This window comes from Ipomoea nil, unplaced genomic scaffold, assembly GCF_001879475.1.
Source record: "Ipomoea nil cultivar Tokyo-kokei standard unplaced genomic scaffold, Asagao_1.1 scaffold2921, whole genome shotgun sequence".
NCBI lineage: Eukaryota > Viridiplantae > Streptophyta > Magnoliopsida > Solanales > Convolvulaceae > Ipomoea > Ipomoea nil.
Window position 1 is genome coordinate 2,886,544 of NW_017619349.1, and position 18,457 is coordinate 2,905,000.

At 31.8% G+C, this 18,457-nt stretch overlaps 1 protein-coding gene and 1 long non-coding RNA gene across 4 annotated transcripts; one reads left to right on the forward strand and one right to left on the reverse strand.

Annotated features, from left to right (window-relative positions):
* Positions 1 to 1,260: 1,260 nt before the first annotated feature.
* LOC109160983 lies at positions 1,261 to 12,990 on the reverse strand. Of its 2 annotated transcripts, none has more exons than XM_019309276.1 (6): positions 12,436 to 12,990; positions 8,069 to 10,266; positions 5,803 to 5,848; positions 4,983 to 5,057; positions 1,750 to 3,954; positions 1,261 to 1,596 (listed from the first exon to the last, which is right to left on the reverse strand). In XM_019309276.1, the coding sequence occupies exons 1-5, from the start codon at positions 12,907 to 12,909 to the stop codon at positions 1,765 to 1,767; spliced, it is 4,983 nt and encodes a 1,660-aa protein (XP_019164821.1). In that variant the 5' UTR covers positions 12,910 to 12,990; the 3' UTR covers positions 1,261 to 1,596; positions 1,750 to 1,764. The 2 variants fall into 2 exon arrangements, with proteins under 2 accessions (XP_019164821.1, XP_019164820.1); XM_019309275.1 differs by having other exon boundaries at positions 5,803 to 5,886; positions 8,056 to 10,266; positions 12,436 to 12,989.
* A 349-nt stretch (positions 12,991 to 13,339) lies between these two features.
* On the forward strand, positions 13,340 to 15,486 carry LOC109160988. Of its 2 annotated transcripts, none has more exons than XR_002050849.1 (2): positions 13,340 to 13,645; positions 14,149 to 15,486. It is a non-coding gene; the product is annotated as an uncharacterized LOC109160988 (long non-coding RNA). The 2 variants fall into 2 exon arrangements; XR_002050850.1 differs by having other exon boundaries at positions 14,287 to 15,486.
* Positions 15,487 to 18,457: the final 2,971 nt, after the last annotated feature.

Here is an 18,457-nt window from a genome sequence, read left to right on the forward strand (position 1 = left end):
CACGGTCTAGCCACACTGTAAAGACTACATTCTGAGGACCCCAAACCATATTTCAATTTATTATGCTATATAAGCAAAATTTTAATAATAAACATTTAATATATTAAAGATTTACAATTTGTTTATAGTCCATAGAAAATCAATGCTTATATCATGGATCAAGGTTCACAGTGCATTGTGGACTCTAATGCATGTCTATGTATTTTATGTTGTGAGTTATTATGTCTTGTGTGAAAAAATTATGCATTTTAAGAATATGAATTTTGTACCTAAAACAAATTACTAATTGTGTCTTGTGTTATAAAATTTTGTATCTATGAACTTAAATTTTGTACCTAAATTAGATTTGAAAATAAGTAAATATATAACATGTGTATATGTCTTGTGTTATGAAATTATGTACCTTCTGAGTATGAATTATGTACCTCATCGTTTTGATTCAGGGTCCACAATGGTGCATGTGTATGTGTTTTATATTTTGAGTTTCTGTGTTTTGTGTTATGAAATTCTGTACCTTAAGAGTATGAATTATGTACTTGAAACAAATTAGTAGTTGTGTCTTATGTTATGAATTTACGTGTCTTGTGTTGTGAAATTCTGTGCCTATTAAGTCAAATTTTGTACCTAAATTAGATTTGAAAAATAAGTAAATATATAACATTTGTATGTGTCTTGTGTTGTAAAATTATGTACTTTCTAAGTATGAATTATGTACCTCAACATTTTTATTTAGGGTCCACAATGGTGCACGTGTAGGTCTCCACACTGCAACCAGAGTATCCTTCATGATATGGAATTTAAATGGGATTTTCTGTCAATTGTCTACCCACTAAAGTTAACTTGTGATCTTCCCATGTAGCATTGCATGTACCCTCCTCTTCTCCAAGCACCACAACATCATAAGTCATAACTCCTCCAAAGAACGAGAGCTAGAGGCGACCATTAAAAAAATGCACAACGAAAACAACAAATCAGCAAAAAAGAAAAGACTTAACACCTAGAAGGCTAATTAAAAGTTCATTTCTTCACTGCTTTGCCAAGAGAAAGTAAAATTAATAATAATATTGAACTTCATTGTCAGTGTTTTGCCCTACATCTATAACTACCTAATACACCATCATACTCCACAGTTGGATCAATTGATTTGGCAAATTCAATGTCATCAATCCTACCTCTTCAATTGATCCAAATATGAATTTTAATGAGAAGCTAGGCCAAATATGAGATGAAATAGTCTTCAAATTAAAGAAATTCAAAGCCTAATAAAAATATTAGAAAAACAGTAACAATACCTTTTTTACAAATTGCGTCCCATGCATGATTTTTTTTTTTTTCACATTTCAAGAAAGCACCCCTAGACAGTTCAGCTAACAAGCCAACTTGCCAAATGAAATTATGAAAGTCACAGCCTAAGTAATGACAATTGTCTATAACTCTGGAAGTAATTGGAAATAGAAACAGTCTCACTACGTACAATATGAAATAGCCAACACAGTTCAACATGAATGCTTGCCACTCAATAGTTGCAAATTGAACTGCATATCTAAGCGTATCATAACAATTAATAACAACACTTGATAGTTGAAAACCGCACACCTGAATAAAAAATGTAAAACTGTGTTAAAATCACTTGAAAGAAATAATGATTACTTAAAGCAAGGGAGTGTTGGCATTATTATTTTTTTCTTTTTCTCCACTATTTTCACTTTTTGAAAAAGTAAACATAAGTAATTAGAGGACTTGACTAACCACGCAAGTTTGATATCAATAATGCTCAGGATAGATGGAGAGCTTAAATCCATTGTCATGTATTCGCTTTCTCTCTTTTATCATCCTGGCTGAATTTGCAGCCATTTCAGTTGTGCAATATAAATCTAAGAGCTTAAGGCTATCTACATCAGCAAATTCGAACGGGACTGCTTTGAGAGATAAGCAATGTTTGATGATGAGCGTTTTCAGAACCGGAAAGCAACTCTTGGAAGTGTTCCAAGATTCTAAATCAGCCTTGTCAATGCGCAAGAATTGGAGTTGTTTGAAAACAATGTTGTTGTCGAGTTCCCAAGACTTCCCCCTGAATGCATTATCCTTCAGCTTGAGAACTTCCAACTCATCCAAAGCCCCCAATATACACATGTCTTTCCACCCAAATGATGTGTTTGACAAAGACAACTTTCTCAGCCTGTTTGGAAATTTGTGCTGGGGAATGCTGTCATTGGCACTGTTTAGCAACTTCAAATTTTCGAGGAGAGAGAGCTTATGAAGATTGTAAAACAATCTAATTCCTCCATCACTCGCCATAAGCTCAACTAAGTTCCCCCGAATTCCCAACTTTTGAAGATTTGGAGTCATCTCAAAAATTTCCTCAGTACAGCTTGAAGGTGATATGGTAGAAAGTGTCCGTAAGTCCATACATCCGGAGCCTTTCTTCCTAAATGTACTAGGAGGAGGAGACAGTTGCATGGGAGTGTTGCTGTACACATGCCTTAGTTTAGACATGCTCCATATTTCCACCCCCATTTCAAGACTACTTTGTGAAGAGTTTAACACAAGAGTCTGCATGTCCCAAAGATTATTGAAAAGCTTAGGTGGGAATTTCAGTTCATCAGTTGATACTGCAAGGTACTTCAGATAATAAAGGAAACTCAGTTCTTTAGGCAATGATTTGAACTTGAGGGATTCAACATCCATTACCCTAAGAAGAGGAAATGATTTTGCAATGGCTACCAAGCCAGGCTCATTCAAGACCTCCCCTTCTCCGGAGCAAGAAGATATGAAAGAGCAAACATGCTGAATAGATACCTTACGTCCCAGTTCCTGGAAGTCCAAAGCAGAGGAATGAACACTTAGGCGACGGGGAATATACTTGTTTGCCTCGACTGCATTTGTATCCATTGTGTGAAAAATATTCTTTTTGCCAGCTTCAGTTTTACAAAACTCATGCAACACTTTACGAATGCGGCATTTTTTTGTTTGACCATCTGCACTTCTTTCTGACACAGTTAACAGTTTCCAAGCAATGAGGTCCTTTAAATATTCCTCAGCTGTACCCTCCAAGTTTAGGCTGGTTTCACCATCCATTAGCTGAATGAATCCTTCGGCTATCCACAAATGAATAAGTTTTCTAGCAACAATCTCATATCCAATAGGAAAAGCTGCAAGGTACAGGAAACAATTTTTCAACTGGAAATTCATTTTATCATACACCAATTGTATGAGGGGGTTGCACTCTTGGTTCATGTGATCAATAACTGCAAAGGGATCATCTGCAAGATGTTTCCACCTGTCGGGCGTCGTCCTATTTTTACATAGTTCATTTGCTATCGCCTCCGCTACAAGTGGTATTCCATTGCATTTTGTAGCTATGCGCCTACCAAGAGTTTCCAATGACTCATCAGTACATATTTCCTTCCCAAAAACTTTCTTCGCTAGTAACTCCCAAATTTCATCACTTGTCAAAAATTTTAGTTGATGAGGGTTACAAGCAGAATCCGCACAAAAAGCCACTTCATGGTTTCGAGTGGTTATCAAGACTTTACTACCTCTCATATTGTTGGGAAAAGCATCCTTCAAACTATCCCATTCTTGCATTGTCCGTACACCATCTATTACAATGAAATACTTTTTGCCCTCCAAAAGTTCTTTTATTTTATCCACTAATTGAACCTCACCCAGCTTCTTGTCATACTCATTTTCTTCATTTGTTAAGATCTTCAAAATCTCACAAAATATTTCTTTTGTATCATTTTTGCTCGAAACATCAATCAAAAAGCGAGTAAAGAACTCATATTGGAGCTGATAATCATTCAACAATATTTTGCTTAATGTGGTTTTACCAAGCCCCATCATTCCCACAATTGAAATGACTTTCAAATTCTTTGACCCTTCAATAATGCGACCCATTATAGTTTGCACCTCACCATCAAGCCCCACAACAAATTCATCCACCGTTGAAGCCTTTAACAATTGTAAAATCATAAAAAATAAGAGCATGAAACAGTGATAATTGTACAAGTCTAATAAATTAAGGATAACCAAGGTTTTTTCAAATTAGGGTACTTTAAAATTTTATTTTGGAAAAATTGTAAAAAATGTCCCTCTATAACATGCCAATTATCAATGTCACCCCTGAATTATGAGTAGTGTAAATGTTGCCCCTCAATTATCAAAATGGTGCACATATAGCCCCTCCCGTAACGGATTTGTAGTTCCCCACCGCTATCCATCTCTGGTATTTCGAATCGAGGGAGGGAAAAATAACTAAATTACATATTTACTCCGACTTAACGGTGTCGTACACTAACAGAGAACCACATGTCCGTTACGAGAGGGGATATATGTGCACCATTTTGATAATTGAGGGGCAATATTTACACTACTCATAATTCAGAGGTGACATTGATAATTGGCATATTATAGAGGGGCATTTTTTACAATTTTCCCTTTTATTTTTCAAACTAGTGTAGTTTTAATCTTATTTTCCAAAGTCATGTACTCATTGTCACATTACATATTTTGTCATGTTGTAGTCAACATGCCATGTCATATTCTTCATTAAATATGATTCTCAAAATGTATATTAACAAAAATCAAACCTTGATCATTATTTGAGTAATAGTTTAGAATTTTATCCACTTTACTATAAGTCAATTATTAAATTTACAATAATTCTATTTAATATTAATTAACATCAATTAGGAAGAACCTTCTTAAATATAGAAACCTTTTCAAAATAATTTTTTTAAACACTAAATTTGTCCTAATAATCATGTAATTTTCCTACTTGAAACTTATTAAAAGATTAGATGGTTAGTAATTTTGAGACAAAATATAATTTAAAAAAAAAAGATATTATTTCCTTCTTTTATGACGAAAGAAATACACAACTATTACTCAAGAGTGTGTAATGGATAAACATCGCTCGTGTAATAGAAAGCAAATCACATAGGAGAGCCGAAGAGATAATTTAAAAATAAAATACTTACTATTTCCTGTGATGAGAGAGAGGAGCTAGGGAAGTCGAATCCAATATTTTCCTTGTCACCCGTTTGCTTATGCACCTATTGGAAGAGAAAATATATTTTGATAGAATAGAATATAATACTAAAGGAGCATATTTTGATAGAATATAATAATACTAAAAGAGCACATTTCAAGTCCTATTCTTAGCTTCTTCTACCACTTCAATAGTTCAATTTGATCCACACAAGTATTTTTATGACACATATCTCAAATATGTAATACTTTTTTGTGAAAATAAAATGTTTCTTTATGGATAAATAAATATTATATTTTCTCTAAAAAGTACATAGTATTATTTTTTACTTGAAAAGTAGTATTAGTGAAAATGTAATACCAAAAATATTAGTGAAAATATAAATGCATGTTGATTCATAAAATAGTATTACATTTTTAGTAAAAAATAAATAAATATTTAAAATCTATCTCATGTGAGATGGTCTCACAATACCAACTGTTAAATCAAAACGGAATTTTATGGTTTACCTAAGTAGTGTTCATGATTCACAATTAACACATTTATTAACCTCAAGAGTGACAAAACACTCATTTTATGAGTTTTAAGATAATTGCAATCTTAAGATTTAAACCAAAGACCAAAGAAAATTTAGCACATCATAAAACATCATGTTATAAAGGCATTTAAAAAGAATTCTGAATTGGCATGGTCTTTACTTCCTTTGTATTGGTTTCTATATAAGTCTTGATTTCAAAAATTTTAGAAATAATATTGTTCTAGAAGATCCTATATATCAAAATAGTAAATGAGAGAAGAAAGACAATTACTGTTGCTTGTGATGGAAGAGCGGTTATGAAGAGCTCAAATCCACTGGTTTTGACATTTTCCTTGCCATGACTTTGCTGATCAACCTGTTGGAAGAGAAAGATAATATATTTTAACAAATAATACTGAAAGAGCAGAAATAAAGTCAATTTTTTCTATTGCTACAATTAAATCAAAGGGGATTTTTACTGTTTACCTAACTACTAATTATTGCAACTCATGATTTGGGACTAAATTTAAACTTATTCTATAACTTAAAAATAAAAAGTGCAATTATTTCTTATTTCATTTTTTAAATTACCGATGGGCAATGGTGGGGTGGATTGAGGTTTTCTAGGTCTGTCCCACCGCAAGGTGGGCTTTGGCAAGCCGGCAAGCCCCACCCTACTAGCTTACATTGACAGCTCTACTTCTATAGTAAAATTCAAAAAATCCCGAAACATATATAATACCCACAAAAATTACTTGCAGAAGTCATCTTTTGAACTTTCTAGTGTTTGGTTATCAATAAAAAATTTAAGTCAACAAAAGAAAAATAGATAATAATACTCATTTTGGTTGATCTATTTTTGTCAAAAAATGTCTTACTAAATTTTTACTCGAAGGACATTTTTCAAATCCCCTTCTCAAACTCAGTTCTTTCTTACTTTCTCTTTTTGTGTGGTGTCAAATGAGTAGGTTGACCTATCATTTGTCTAATTATTATTTAATTGAGCTGAGCTAACTCAATTAAAATATGAGTAAGGTTGGTCAAGCTAAACAATAAAAATCTTAGTCTGACTTAGCCCAACCAATAGCCCAAAAGATTTTTAAAAAAATTATTTTTTATTCATTTTCTTTAGGTCAAAGTTATTACATTTATCAATTCTTGATTAAAATATGAGTTAGGTTAGCCAAATAATAAAAATCTTAGATCAACTCACAACCCATAAAAAATCAAGTATTTTTTCTTTAATTATTTTTTTAGTTTAGACTTTAGAGTTATCATACCCCCTCACCAGGACTATATGGTCTAATGGTACCCGGGTTGGACTTCCATTTGGAAGGTTGTGAGTTTAAGGCTCAGTGGAGGCGTTATTGGCTCTTTGAGAAAGTATTGAGAAAGTATATGAACAGATACTACATTGTAATAGAGCTAGTAGCATTCAAAAAAAAATACCCCCTCTGTCCCATTTTATTTGTCATGTTTACTATTCCTTAGTTAAACCAACTCATTCTTCTTTGCTTATTTTCTTTAGTATTTTTAAATTATTTTTAAATTTAAATTTTTTGTGTTTAATGGTACTTTTAATGTAATTTCTAAATATATAAATTTTATATAATAATATTAAACTCAACATTATGAAAAATTGTAGAAAATATAAATCCATTCAAATCACGTTAACTGAACCAGCCACATAAAATGGGCGGATGTGCATCCGTATGCATCATGCATGGTGCATACGGATGCAAAAACGACGTCGTTTTATTAAAAACGCGTGTCTCCCCTTAAAAAAAAACAGGTTCGATTCCCAGCAACAATATATGAACTAAAATTTCAGAATCGATGAACTATAATTCCAGAATCGATGAACTATAATTCCAGAATCTATGAACTAAAATTCAAGAATCTAATCTATGAACTAAAAATTCCAGAATGAATGAACTAAAATTCCAGAATCTATGAACTAAAATTTCAGAATCGATGAACTACAATTCCAGAATCGATGAACTATAATTCCATAATCAATGAACTAAAATTCCATAATCTATTAACTAAAATTCCAAAATGAATAAACAACATAATGTTGTTGCTGAGAATCGAACCTGAATTTTTTTTTTAAGGAGAGACGCGCGTTTTTAATAAAACGACATCGTTTTTACATCTGTATGCACCATGCATGGTACATACGGATGCACAGCATAACTATCTCATAAAATGAGATAGATTGAGTAACATTTATTATTGCCTGATTAAATATATGATGGGCAAGCCCAAAAAAAACAAAAAAACAAAAAAAAAAAAAAAAAAACTTTGTTTGCCGTTCCATAGCCCAAAAATTTTGAAAAGTTAAAAAAATTCTTTAGTTTAGAATTATTATATTTAAATATTTATGTATTTATTTTTATTATAATAAATTATATGTTAAAAATTACGGAGTATTTATTTACATATTTTTACTATAGTTAAGGTTAATCTTTATAACTATTATAAATTTTAATATAAGTAATAATTATTATCATCATTAAAATAAATAATATTTTATAAGAAGTACCTTTTGTATCATTTTTTGCCTTTTCTGATGTATCTCTTCTGCAGATTTAGTTGCCTTTTCACTCACATGATACAACTCCATCACTTTAAAGTTCTTTACCTCAGCAAAAGCGTTTGGGATTCTTTCTAGGAAGAGACAGTTTCTGATGACTAGAGTCTCTAAAACTGGAAAGCTATGCTCTGAAGCTATCCAAGTTTCCAGCTTCGTCTTTACAATGCGCAAATAACGAAGCTGTTGGAAAACAACATTGCTCTTTAAATCCCAAATCTCCCCCTTGAAAGCACTTTCATCCAACTTGAGCACCTCAAGCTTCTCCAGCGATCCCAATATACTCATGTCATCCCAGTGAAAGAATGTGTTGGATAAGGTCAATGTTCTAAGCCTCCCTGGAAACTTATCCCGCATTGGAACCTTTAGCTCTTTGTCACACACGCCATAGAGCTTCAAGTTTTCAAGGCAATCTAGCGTTTGAAGATTGTTGAACAAACAAGTTCCTTCCTTTCTTTCAAGAAGCTCTTCTAAATTCCCACGAATGCCCAATTTTTGGAGCTTGGGAGTCTTGCTGATGATCTCTTCCCTACAACATGCTGGTGATATGGTAGAAAGCGTACGAATGTTTGTACTTCCGAAACCATTTTTTCTTTTTTCAAGAAGATGAGGTAATTGAGCTGATGTGTTGGTATGCACATGCCTTAGCTTTTCCATGTTCCATATGCCTCCAGCAATTTTTAGTGCATGTTGTTTGGTTCTGAATACAATAGTCTCCAACTCACGGAGCTTTCTAAATTGCCTGGGAAGGAGATCAAGGTCGGCTGTAATAGCAAGATACCTGAGAAGATATAAGTCATATATCTCATCTGGTATTGACTCAAATTTGAGGGATTCAATATCTAACACCCTAAGAAGTGGAAAGGTGATCGGGATAGCTGTCAACAACTGCTGTGTCAACTGAATCTCACCCTTCTGTAATGGAGACAACAACAAAGTATGGACATGCTCAGCAGATGGACATGTCCCCCTCTTTTTGTTGTAGCAACTGATGAAGAATGAATAAGATGGATTATTTTCTACATCTAATATTTTGGTAATAGAGGAGTAGAAACAAAGACGGCGAGATGAAGTAGCATTTGTATCTAATCTTTGTCCTTCATCCATTACGCGAAATAGATTTTTCCTTGTAGCCTCGCTTTTGCAGAACTCGTGCAGTGAGTCATGAATGCGGCATGTTTTGATTTGACCATTCACTCTCCTACTCATCACCATTACAAGATTCCTATCAACAAGATCATTCAAATATTTATGAGCTTCAATTTCCATGTCTAAATGGTATCCCCACTCATCTATTGTTGGAATGAATTCTTCCGCAATCCACAAACGAATCAGCTTCCAAACAGCAATCTCATATCCCATGGGAAATGATGCAAAATACAAGAAGCAATTTTTTAACTTCTCATGAGGCAGTTGTTCATAACTCAACAATACTAGCTCATGGTAGCTTTGGCCTTCCCGATTAATTTCTAGAAAGGGATTTGCAGCTACTCGTTCCCAATCAGTAATAGTTCTATTCTTACACAGGATACCAGCTATCACTCTTAGAGCAAGTGGTAATCCCTTGCAGTTTTCTGCTATCTTTCTCCCATGTATTTCAAATGACTCACTGCATTCCTTTTCACCAAAAACATTCTTTTTCAGTAGTGACCAACTTTCACCAGCATCTAGCTTATTTAAACTATGAGGTTCCCATTTAGAATCAATCACACTACCACGTCGGGTGGTCACCAAGACTCTACTTCCATTCAGGTTTTCAGGAAATGCAACTTTTAAAGAATTCCAATCCTTTTCTTCCCATACATCATCTAATACAATAAAGTACTTTTGTTTCTTTAAAAGATTCAATATTTCTTCTGCCAAATGATCATCGGATGCCGAGCTATAGTCTTCCGTAGACTTTTTAATTCGATGTATGATGTCAATGAATTTTTGTTTTCTATTAAAGCCTTGTGAAACATGAAGCCAAATGCAAAGGGCAAACTTATTGAGAATGTCCGAGTCTTCAAAAATCTTTGTGGCAAATGTAGTTTTTCCAGTCCCGGCCATCCCAACAACTGGGATGACCATAAAATTATTGGATGCTCTAATGAGACGATCTTTTATCGTTTTCATATCTTCTTTAAAGCCAAATACCTCATCTTTCTCCACTATTGGCCGAGCCTAAACAATTAAAGAAGAAAATTTATGAAAAATCAATATTAATGTTGACCACATGCAATTCATAAATAAATACGGAGTATAATAACTATAAAGTATAAACACAAGCTTGCTTCACTTTTTTAAGGGAAGCTAAGAAAAGGCCAATAACGAAGTGGGAAAAAAAAAAAAAAAAAAAAAAGAGGCAATATTTTTAAGTTAAAAGCTGATTTTGATTCCTTTCAAATAAATGTGTACATGTGATACATGCTTGGAACCATAATTTTTAGGAAGTCTTATTTTATTATATTACATAGTTTAGATATTAATAAATTACTATATAATTACTAAATAATTATTTAGAAACTAATAAATAGTTATTAGAAATTACTAAAGAGTTATTTAACTTATTAAACTAATTAGTCTTCAAATTAATTTAGGTAGTTTAATTATTTAGAAGTAAATTGGAAGATCTTAGCAGATTACTTAGCTTATTTAGCATTCTATGAGTTGTATTTTACCATATAAAAATTAAAAGGAGTATTATTAGAATAATGGATGGAGAAATTTAATTCCAAAAAAGCGTCTAAGGGAGTTTTAGGTCTCAAGCAAACTCAGTGTCTTCTTCTCTTTCTTTTCCAACAGTTATTCTCTATTCATTTTTCCTTATGTTTTCTTACCCGTGATGTGAGAACATAACAACATCCCAGTTAGTACAAATGTATTGTTGGTTAAGCATTATTTACATGAATTTAAGAGAAAAAGAAAAAGAAGAAAAATAATACGGAGTATATATTACATACAAGAAATGGTTACAAACTTTAAAACTTATTTGATTTGTGTTTTGAGGGAAAGTTAATAAATCTCCAAATTTACCCTCTCATCACCTTTAATTTTAACATAAATTTGAGGTGAGGGACTAAAATGATTACTGAACAAACAATTCAGAAACTAAATGGAGTCACATTTATAATTAAGGATTGAGTTTACCATTATAGCATAATTGAGGGACTAAAAATCTAAACTGACCATTCTCCCTTAATATTATTTCACAAAATTTAATTTAAAACTATCTTAGAAGAGTGGTAGAAAATTTTATTTATATTTAAAAAGAAAGTTCTATGGAAATTAAAATAAACTTTTTTTAAAATTACAGATCTTTAAAAAATTAAAAAATTAAAAATTTAATTGTTATTATTAAATTGCTTTTTACCAATATAAATTTAAAAGGTTTCAATTCAAATTTTATTTTAATTTAATTTGTACAATTTTTTTTTAATTAAATATATTTTTTTATACAACTCTCATTGACTCATTCTAAAACAGTCCTTTAATTAAAGTAATACTAAAGTGAGTGTGTATGAGCGTGCGAAGCAATTTCACCTACCCAACAACCTAACTCACGGCACTCAAACTTTTTCTACTAATCATCCAGTTTGAAACCAAAGCAGGTGTGTTCTCACCCTACGGAAGAAATATCAAACGGGCCGGGCATAGGGATTTATAGGCCTTCATGAGAAATAATTTAAAGTGCATTTATTAACGGATTTTTTTTTTGAAAAATAAAAATTGGATAAAGTTAACATTTACTTGTTCTTTTGGAAAATCAAAATAAATACTGGAGAATTAAAATTTAAAAAAAAAAAACTAAAAATAGACGACACCAACAACAACAACAACGATAATAATAATAATAATAATTGATGTAAACAAAGTCAAAACCCATTTCCTTGTGGGCAGTGAGCACAGATCTAACCTCTGTGGTTCATGTTCAGTTGAGTTACCATGATTTACATCCTCTCAAATGCTTTGTCGGATCGGGTTGGGGTTCAGTCTTTTGGAAGAATAATTGATGTAAACAAAGTCAAAACCCATTTCTAGACATGTTCTATCTGGCTTTTCGATCCCATTTTAGGTCTCTGCTAGCCACGCTGAAAATCCTCTTTAGCTCACATTCAACAATTTTTACCCAGAATAGAGTAATCCATCTTAAAACTCTAAGCCCTAAACCCTATTATAATTTTTTATACCCAAAATTCATTACAAATTACATGTTTAAAAGTATGCTATTAGCATCTTACTCATCAATTTAGATATTGATCTAAACAAATATATCGTGTATTTTAGTTTCTGAAAAAAAAAAAAAAAAAAAAAAAAAAAAAACATAACTTGGGAATAGTTTTTTTGTGGTACCTGGGAGGAATGTGAGGGATCAGTTTTTGGATCATCGTTTGGATAGTTGGTGAGGGATAGGAGATCTTTCTCGTGGTCTTGTCGGATCGCATTCATCTTTGTCCTAAGGGACTGGATCTCACTAGCACAGACATTGACCTTTCCAAAATGTGAAACTTTATCCAAACATTTTGTGAAGGTCTTTTCTTCATGGTTTTTCTTCTCAGATATGTACTTCGCAACCGCATCCTGAGCTTCATTCACCACAGTCCGGAACTTCTTCACTATTACTTTCATAACTTGGAGTTCTTTGGCCCTAGGGATCTTGGAAGCATCCAAGAGCCTGGCGTTAAACGTTTCGATTTCGGAGGTGAGATCAACTATCTCCGAATCTATACCAACAATCAGCTTGATATTTTTAGCTACAATTTGGACCAGCTCGTTCACTGCCTTTGTTGCTACCTCCTCTACCACTTTGTCCAAGACTATCGTCATTGTTCTCTCACTCTCTCTCTCTCTCTCTCTCTCTATGAAGCAATGGGAAATGATGGTGATATTGGTGCGAATTCCTAGAGATGTATAGAATACGGAGTATAATATAAGGCCGGTGAATAATATTTCTATTAGACTTTATTTTGTATACTAGTTTTTTTGAAAGTGGTATACATACTTTTTCATCCACAATAATGAAATCATTAATTTTTTAAATGTTTATTTGTTATTACAACAAATTATTTGGAGAGTTTATCAATGACAATTGCTGTCAATAGAGGATGATAATAAATAATTTAAAATATAAGATTACAATAGATATTATTCTCTCCGTCCCGAATTATGTATCTTACTTTGCATTTACACAGATTTTTAGGAAGCAATGAAAAAATACTAGTTTTTCTATTTTACCCCAACATGCCATGTGATGATTTGACCATTCTATCACTTTATATTCAAATCACTTGTACTATTAATAAAACAAATAACCCACTTGTACTTCTTCTTTCTCACCTCTACGCATCTCAGCTTTCAAGATCATCATTCTCTCTCCTTTTTCACTTCTTCTTCCTCACCTCTACAAAAATGGAGTTCATTGCAAATCTAGCAAAATCTTTATGATTTTTCTTCTTTTGAAAATTGATAGGGGTCGATGCTTTCTTCTAGCTAGCATTAGGAGCTTTCAACCATTGATTGGAACCATGAGCAATGACAATCTTCAATTCAATTGAATCAAAAGGTTAGTCTTTTTAATATCATCTTAGGTCTAATTTTTGTAAAATTTGTTCTAATTTTTAAGATAATTTATATTCCACAATAGTTGATTTTTTTTGGATCCCTAATCTATAGTAGGTTATTTCTTATTTTGCGTTTACAATGTGTTTTTTTTTTTTTGTTTTTTTTATTCAAGAAAGAATGCAGAGTATTTTCTTAGGTAAAGTTGGATTATCACCTTCATTTTTGTTTTCACTCTCTATTTATATTGAAGAAGAATCAGATTTGGTGAGAAAAATAGCGATAATTTTTGCGACAAATTGATTTGACATTTTAACAATTAAAATATGGAGCATTCTTTATTTTACCCGTCAATAAAATGACAGTATATTTATCTTGCAAAAATAACTTATTTTTACTCTTTAGAAATCTCTTCCATACATCTTTAGTTTTTTCTTTTTCTTAATGGAGTGCCTAATGATAAAAGAAAGATTATATTTGAAGCTTTATTGAATTACAATGTTGAAGGAAAAGTAAGACATGGAGCAATTAGAGATGTTGCAAGTATATACTCTGTTTCTACAAGGACTGTTAGTCGAATATGGAGAAAGGGGATTGACTGTGTTAAAAATGGTGTGCCTGTTGATACTTCTTTGAACTTGGCAGAAAAAAGATTCAGATTAGTCCTGATGAAGTTTTCAGAATTCCTTTGAATCGTCGTACAACAATTCGCTCAATGGCTACTGCTCTAAATATGTCAAAGACAAGTTTGCATAGAAGAGTTAAAGAAGGATCACTGAAGTCACACTCAAATGCTATAAAGCCATTATTAACCGAGGAAAATCGAAAGGTTAGATTAGAATTTTGCATATCTATGATTGATTCAAATTCACCTCCACATAATCCATCTTTCATAGATATGTATGATCGTGTTCATATAGATGAAAAATGGTTCTTCCTCTCTAAAGCTTCTCAAAAATATTACCTCTTGCCCGATGAAGACGAACCATACCGTACTTGTAAAAGTAAAAAGTTTATAGCCAAAGTGATGTTTCTATGTGCTGTTGCCCGTCCATGAGTTTGATTCAGGGAGAAATGAAATGTTTGATGGAAAATTTGGAATATTCTCATTTATTTATAAGGAAGCTGCTAAGCATAGAAGTAAAAATCGAGAAGCCGGAACACTGGTAACTAAGCCAATTGAATCAGTAAATAAAGAAGTTACTAGGAAATGGTTGATTGATTATGTATTGCCTGCAATCAAGACAATGCAAGGCTACATATTAGTGTAAATGATGCTGAATTTCTTGAGGCTGCCCAAAAAGATGGCTTTGACATTCGTTTAACATGTCAACCTCCAAACAGTCCGGACATGAATGTGCTAGATCTTGGTTTTTTTAGAGTTATTCAGTCTTTGCAATATCAAGAAGCCCCACATAATGTTGATGAACTTGTTGTTGCTACTCAAAAAGCTTTTGATGATATATCAATGAAAAGTCTTAATAATGTTTTTTTGACTCTACAACTATGCATGGTTGATGTCATGAAAAAGTTTGGAGGGAACAATTACAAAATTCCGCATATAAATAAGCAAAAGTTGGAACAAGAAGGTCGACTACCTACCACTATCTCTTGTGATCCGGAAGTTTTAAATGAAGCAATTTCAAGCCTTCAACATTAATGTTTGATGTACATTTTGTATTTTGTGATTATCATTGCAAAAGTAAGGAGTAGTATAGTTTGATGTATATTTTGTAGTTAATGCTTTATTTTGTGTTTATCTAGTATGGACTATGGAGTAATTGTAACATGGAACTATGGTGATTAATGACTTATTAGTGTATTTTGTGCTTTTGTTGATGAGAATGACAAGAGATCTCTATTTGCTTTGAAGAAGCTAGTACTGTATGACTTGCAGATTGTTGATCTTTGAAGAAGTTGCTTTGATTAATGACTTGGTACTGTATTTGACACTATACTATTGCAGGTTGTCTAAACTTCGAAGAAGTTAACAAGTCTTATCCAATTCCTAGTGCTTTTTTTTATTTTATTTAATTTTATCCATTTCCTAGTGCTTTTTTTTTATTTTATTTTACATAACTAAGGGGATGTGGTTATACAAGTTCTGTCTAGATCCTGCAGGATACTCCATCTTTTCAACTTTTTTATGCTATTTTTTTTGAAAATAAGATAGATTTCATTAACTTAAATCAGATAACAACGCATTACAAATGATAGGAGGAGGGTTGTAGAACCACTCCGAAGGAACAGACAAAGAACTAGACTGCCTAGCTAACATGTGGACTGCCTGGTTCGCTGATCTCTTAGCAAACGTAACAAACACATTACTGAACTCCTCTAACATGTGTTTAATACCATCAATGATCAAGTGGAAGGATGAAGGTCCGCTTGTCGTTTTTAAGTGACAAAGTCAAGCTACCATATGAGGAAGAAGTTGATTAAAGTCAATAATCGATAACTATTTTTTAAATCTTCATAATTAATCAAAATTTGAAGTTTGGTTTTCGATCGGTTATGTCAATTGTCGAAAAATCGAATATCATAACCCATTTAAAATCGATTCATTGAATAATCGAAATTTTGAATGTCCATATTTATCAAATAACGAAAAAAAATTGACCGCAAATTTTCCAAGTGAACCGGGAGTCATAGTACTCCGTATTTAGCTTACGGGTGAGCACCGGTCAATTACAATCAATAACCGATAACTATTTTTAAATCTTCATAATTAATCAAAATTCGAAGTTTGGTTTTCGGTCGATTATGTCGATTACCGAAAATTCGAATGTCATAACCCATTTAAAATTGATTCATTGAATAATCGAACTTTTGAATGTTCATATTTATCAAATAACGAAAAAAATTTGACCGCAATTTTCCAAGTGAACCGGGAGTCATATTTATGAAGTACTCCGTATTTAGCTTAAGCACTGGTCAGTTACGATTAATAACCCCGATAACTATTTTAAATCTTCATAATTAATCAAAATTCGAACTTTTATTTTCGGTCGTTTATCTCGATTACCGGAAAATCGAATGGCATAACCCATTTAAAATCGATTTATCGAATAATTGAAATTTTGAATGTACATAACTAATTTATCAAATAACGAAAATCTTTTGAAAAATTTTTATCGATTCGATATCGGTTATTCATTTCGTCTTCGGTAAGTATGCTCACCACTAATTTAGCTCATCAAAATGAAAAATTAAAATTTAAAAATAAAATTATCTTGGTTGTTTAAATAAACTGTAGAAAGGTGGTAAAATGAATAAAAATAGTCTTATCATTTTGACTACAATAAGTACTACATAGTACAAAGTACAATAAATTAACTCAAAAGTATGAAATGCACATAAGGGCAAAATTGGAAAAATAGAATGATAGTGATGTTTAATTTAGGAAAGTGGACAACATTTTGGGACAAACTAAAAAGGAAAGTAAGACAGGTAAAATGGGACGGATGGAGTATTATAATAATATAGTACAAATTTACTTAAAATTTTCTTTAAAAGTTTTCATGCATTCATAAAAGCATAACTGAAATATTAAGTTTTGTTCTCAATAATCAAAAGAAGATTAATTAAACGAAAAAAAAAAGTTAAACTTAACTTAAATTTTTTTTTTTAATGAAAGAAAATCAAATGATTTTCAAAGTTCCTGATTTATAATCATTGAATGCTATGTATTTAGTCGGACTAACTATTTGATAAAACTTTATGTTAAATTTTATATTATATTATTGTTTAATGTATTTTAACATATTCATAGTATATGTTTAACAATTATGTCCTTAATTGGTGTGATATTCGAACCTAAGACCTTTCTTATAGAAATTAATAAGTTAAGAATAATAAATAGTTAACGGAATATTTGTTACTAAAGTTTATACTAACGAAATTTAGAGTTATTTCAGGGAGAAAATAATATAATAGAGGATAAATAAGAAAAATCATTAAAAAATATTAAAATCAAAATATATGAAACCATTCATTTTAAGAAACAATTACAACCAACATTTTTATGTTCCAGTTAAGGGTCTAACATTATTGGCTATTATTAGATTTGTAGATTCGTAGATATATCCAAAAAAAAGTTCATAAATAACATAATAACAATATAATATAAGAAAAATCATTGCAAACATTAAAATGTCCATTAAATTTCCTTTTATTAACATTTTAATTTTAAACAGGACAAGACTAAAGTTTTGAAATTACTAAATTGCTCAAAAGTTAACATTGATTATATGAAAATAGTGACAGATAACTAAATGTAACAATACCAATAAAATTGTGATATTAAATTTCATCGAATTAAAAAGCAAAAACTTATGTGAACTAATAATTAAATTTTCACGTCTTTATATATACTGGTTGCTTAATTATGTTGGTCCCGGTAGGATCAAAAGAGAGTTTAGAGGGAGGTGAATAGACTTTAATTAATTTTTCAAAGCAACTCATTTCAGAGCGATGCACAGCGGAAGTAATGTTTCGTCTTAGATATTCTTTGCACACTTTCGTTATAAAGATTTAGCGTTTGGTTGATATGATATGCAATAAAAGTAATAAAGCAGAAAGTAAAGAGATATGGAGAGAGATTTTTATAGTGGTTCGGCTGTTAACGAAGCCTACTCCACTCTTCTTTCACAACTCGTGAAAGGTTTGCACTATCACTCCTAGTACAAACTACTTCAAGCTAGCTTCCTTGATCACTAAGTAGGACAGCCACTTGAAAGGTTTTTCAACTCATCAAGTTTACTCCGCCTCTGTCAACTTCTTCCTAAGTTGAGATGTTGAAAGATAATCTGGTGTT